Below are 4,004 nucleotides of genomic sequence, written 5' to 3' on the forward strand. Positions count from 1 at the left end.
GTGACATGCTGATTGGTTTATTTAACATTATGCCCAAAACACATCCATGATTAATTAAAAAATTTGTATATGCCTTTTGCACATTTTGAGCCATTTTTTTTGCGTACTCACAATACCAAACACACACTGTCGCCCTAAATCAAACTGCACAGTGCACGGCTGATGGCTCGCTAAAAAAGGGCTCTTGGGGTGTAGTGAAACTTGATAATGAGTACAAGCTTTTGTAGAATAGCCCATCTCCGTTCTCCCCCAGCATTCCCAAATACCGTGCTTTTAGCTGGTGCTCCCAACAGGCCGACATGCTACCGTTAAGGCCATAGCTTTGCTTATGCAAAGAAATCTATTTTTTTTACAACAATAACAAACTCAAAGTAGTTCCAAGCCTAATTGGTAGAATTCTGAGGAACCTGACATTTAAAACAGCACATTTCAATATGGCAGCACCATATATGTTAAAAGTTCCCAGTGTCTCATCAGTGTCACAACCTTGTGGAATGATACGAATGGCGTGGTTATATTGTCCCTAAAGAAAAAAAGCTGCCGCTTGGAATGAAATGGAATCCAAAATGAGGTCCCCGCGGGAGTGGACAGACCGAGGAGCTGGTAGAGGCAACAGAGCGTTCGGGACAGAAACCACAGAGCGTAACCTGGAAATGCAGTTAATTAGGTTGAGAAGGTGAAAACAGGCACTCCTCCATGGGGGTCATTCACCAATCAACTGTCTTTAAACAATGACACTCACAGTATATAAAGAGTCAGTGGGAGTCTGTGATGTCAGTTCAGTGAAACTGACAAGGTAAGCACTTATTTTATGTTATTGTGTGTTTTCATTTGTCATTTGAACATTTATATGTAAACACTTGGTCCACACTGTTCAAATTACATTTACAGTAAATAATTTAAACAACTTGTTTATTGAATATATTTGTTTAACTAAACAGACATATCTACAGATACATTTTGTGTTAATATTTATTAATGCTACTTTTTCCAGGCATGTCACTTTTCATAGTTTTACCTTCAGACCATGAACCTCTCTGTTGCTCCTGAATATGAAAACCTCAGCCTGTCGCTTCAGAATGGGGTGCAACGGGACAGCTTCAGTGCTGCTCTCACCAAAAACATAATGGCCATGCTTGTGTGGCTGGCCCTCAGCATCATCAACGGCAGCATGGTGTCCACCTTTCTCAAACACAGATTCTTCTATGAGGACCCACGATACATCATGTTTATTTGTATGGTTGTCAACGATGCAGTTCAGCTGACACTGGTCACTGGCCTTTATGTGGTGAGTGTGAGAAACAAACACTGTGAAAGGATTTTGTCATGATCAAGATGAGGAGAGACTTGGGTGTTGTTTTGTCCAGGCTTTGATATTGCAAATAGGCTCTTTACATGTTATATAAACTATACGTGATCTAATCTAAAGTCTTTCTTGTGGAAGGTGATGTTATCATTTATTATAGTAATGTTCGAAAGTAACGTGTTAATAATTAATTCAATGTAATTTATTCAAACATATGAAAAAGCTTATTCTCTTCATATATTTCACTGTTGTGTCTAATACATTTGTGTTTTAAGCACTGTATTTATTCAGCATTTCCAGATAAAACCAGTTAATTCATAGGTAAATGTTGTATGATGGATTTAGTCACTGTTGTGATACTGGAGCATTACCTGCACCTGTTAAAGAGGAATTGAGTGTTAGCTTATATATTCTCTTTATTTTTCTTCACTAATGTATGTAACCGTTCCTCTAGGTAGACTCCTCCTATGGATGTTTCTGTGTCTAGAGCATGATTAAGTGTTTCCAGATGTATACCATATCACCCTACATAAGCAGGTCCCCAAGCCTGAGGAGGGGGAGAGAGCAGGAACATCAGAATTGGGCAACATCTCTCTACAGGGCTGGCCTAGGACCGCCTTGAAGATATTGTCTTAGTCTTTGTAATAAATAATTATATTAGACCTAAGGCAGTGTCTGCGGTGTCTTCTTCCTCATCTTCAAGCATCTTGACAGCAAAGAGACAGCGATAAATGACAAAATGCAATGTTATTAAACTGAACATAGAAAGACAGTTCTGACACCATTTGAATCTGGCAGCTGTCCTTTACGTTGAAGCACTATTTCATGCTGAATAGAGCAATTAAATGCCCTAAAACTGATATGAGTTTTTTGCCATATTAATGTCTGAACCCGTCTGTGTTTTTTTCTCCTCTAGGTAAGCTATGCCTTCTCCAAGATCTTAGCCTCAGCCTGTTGCCTGCTCATCATGACAGCTGTGCTGACGACACGCGCCACCCCCCTCATCCTCGCTGGCATGGCCATCGAACGCTATGTCTCCATCTGCTTTCCCCTCCACTATGCCCACATGTGCACCATTCACCGCACCCTCTGGCTCGTGGGGATCATCCTGGTCCTGAGTGCTGTGCCTCCATTCACAGACCTCTTTATTACCTTGGCCAAAGAGCCTGCCTCCTTCTTTCAAACATCTATTTTTTGCGACCACTCGCTACTTTTCAGAGACCGCTCCATCTACTACAAAAACTGTGCCTTCGATAGCGTCTACTTCTCCTTCGTCTTCCTGGCGCTGATCTACACCTACTGCAAGATCATGCTGGCTGCCAGGGCGGCCTCTACAGATCTCACATCGGTGAAGAAAGCCCGAAACACTGTGTTGCTTCACGGTGTTCAGCTGCTGCTCTGCATGCTGGCCTTTGTAGTGCCCTCCATGCAGGCACCTCTCATTCAGCTGTTCCCGAAGTACAGCCTGGAGATCCGCTACGTCAACTTTCTGCTTGTCTACATCATCCCACGCTTCCTGAGCCCTATGATCTATGGGTTCAGAGACGAGAAATTCAGAAAGTACTGGAACAAGTATCTTATCCACAGGGTGAGGAGAGTAAAGCCAGATGAGCACCTGCCACATAAACCAAAGTAAATTTCAAATTAACACCTTGACAAAATATGCCCTGTATACAGATAAACTGTGCAAAAAAGAGAGAAAAAATAGAACCATAATTCTCCTTTTTGTTGCTAATATATATATATCTGAGTAATTCAGGGATAAATAAGTCATCCACAGTGTGGTTAGGTGCGAGTTTTATATGATTGTTTTTGATTATTGTAAAAGACTGTCCTATTGTTTGTCAAAACTAAGGTTAAACAGTGTCTTAGACCATGTAGTCATATTCATTTGGACTAATATTTTCTTTTAGAATTGTTGAAGAAATCTGATTCCCCACAACTGTGAAAAACAAAGTTTCTAATATTCTCTTTACTCTCAATTACTGAATTATGCAAAAATGGAAACCTTAGTTTATCAAACTAAGCTATCGAGCTATCGAAGGACAGTATAAAAAGTTAGGCTTGCTGCGTAACATTGCTTACACTCCATATTGTGCAATAATGTGAGTTTGTAAAACTGTTTTTACCCTTAGGTTTTAAATAAATGTGATATTGCCTAAATTGTTTTGCATTTAAAAACAAAGATCTAGTGTGAATATTATCTAAAATTATAGTAGCATTTTCTTCTCTAGCGTCTCCAGTGATAGACAGCAAAAAAAAAGTTATTGTACTAAGAGAATTATATACTAGGATGATCATATATTAGAAAACAAATTTAGGCTTTTCTTAATTTGTCATCCTATATGCATTTATTTACCATTCTAAACATGACATACTTTATAATATTATTTAATGAGTACTTAATGCAAGAATCTATAAAGCAAGAAGTGGGACATATTTGTTACCCCAGGGAGGAGGGAGGCTGGATGCAGGTGCAGACTCTTTATTTCCACAACACACAAACAAATCCAAATACAGGCAGGGGTCTAAGTACCGGCAAACAGGAGTATCAGAGGAAGGCAGAATCGGGGTCGAGGATCAGGCAGAGGTCAGTAACAATGAAACAGATATCTAGAAATGCTCAGAACTCAGAAACACAGATTCGGCAACTAAGACTTCGCACTGGCTATAGAGTTAGAGTCACTTAAATACCCCA

General features: G+C 39.8%; 1 protein-coding gene across 1 annotated transcript; it reads left to right on the forward strand.

The window, feature by feature from the left end:
• Positions 1-898: 898 nt before the first annotated feature.
• Positions 899-3,697, forward strand: LOC103036533 (odorant receptor 131-2-like). The gene is made up of 2 exons (XM_007238307.4): positions 899-1,288; positions 2,223-3,697. Exons 1-2 carry the CDS (start codon positions 1,028-1,030, stop codon positions 2,940-2,942), a joined length of 981 nt encoding a protein of 326 aa, XP_007238369.2. The 5' UTR covers positions 899-1,027; the 3' UTR covers positions 2,943-3,697.
• The last annotated feature ends 307 nt before the right edge of the window (positions 3,698-4,004 follow it).

Source organism: Astyanax mexicanus, chromosome 5, assembly GCF_023375975.1.
Source record: "Astyanax mexicanus isolate ESR-SI-001 chromosome 5, AstMex3_surface, whole genome shotgun sequence".
Lineage (NCBI taxonomy): Eukaryota > Metazoa > Chordata > Actinopteri > Characiformes > Acestrorhamphidae > Astyanax > Astyanax mexicanus.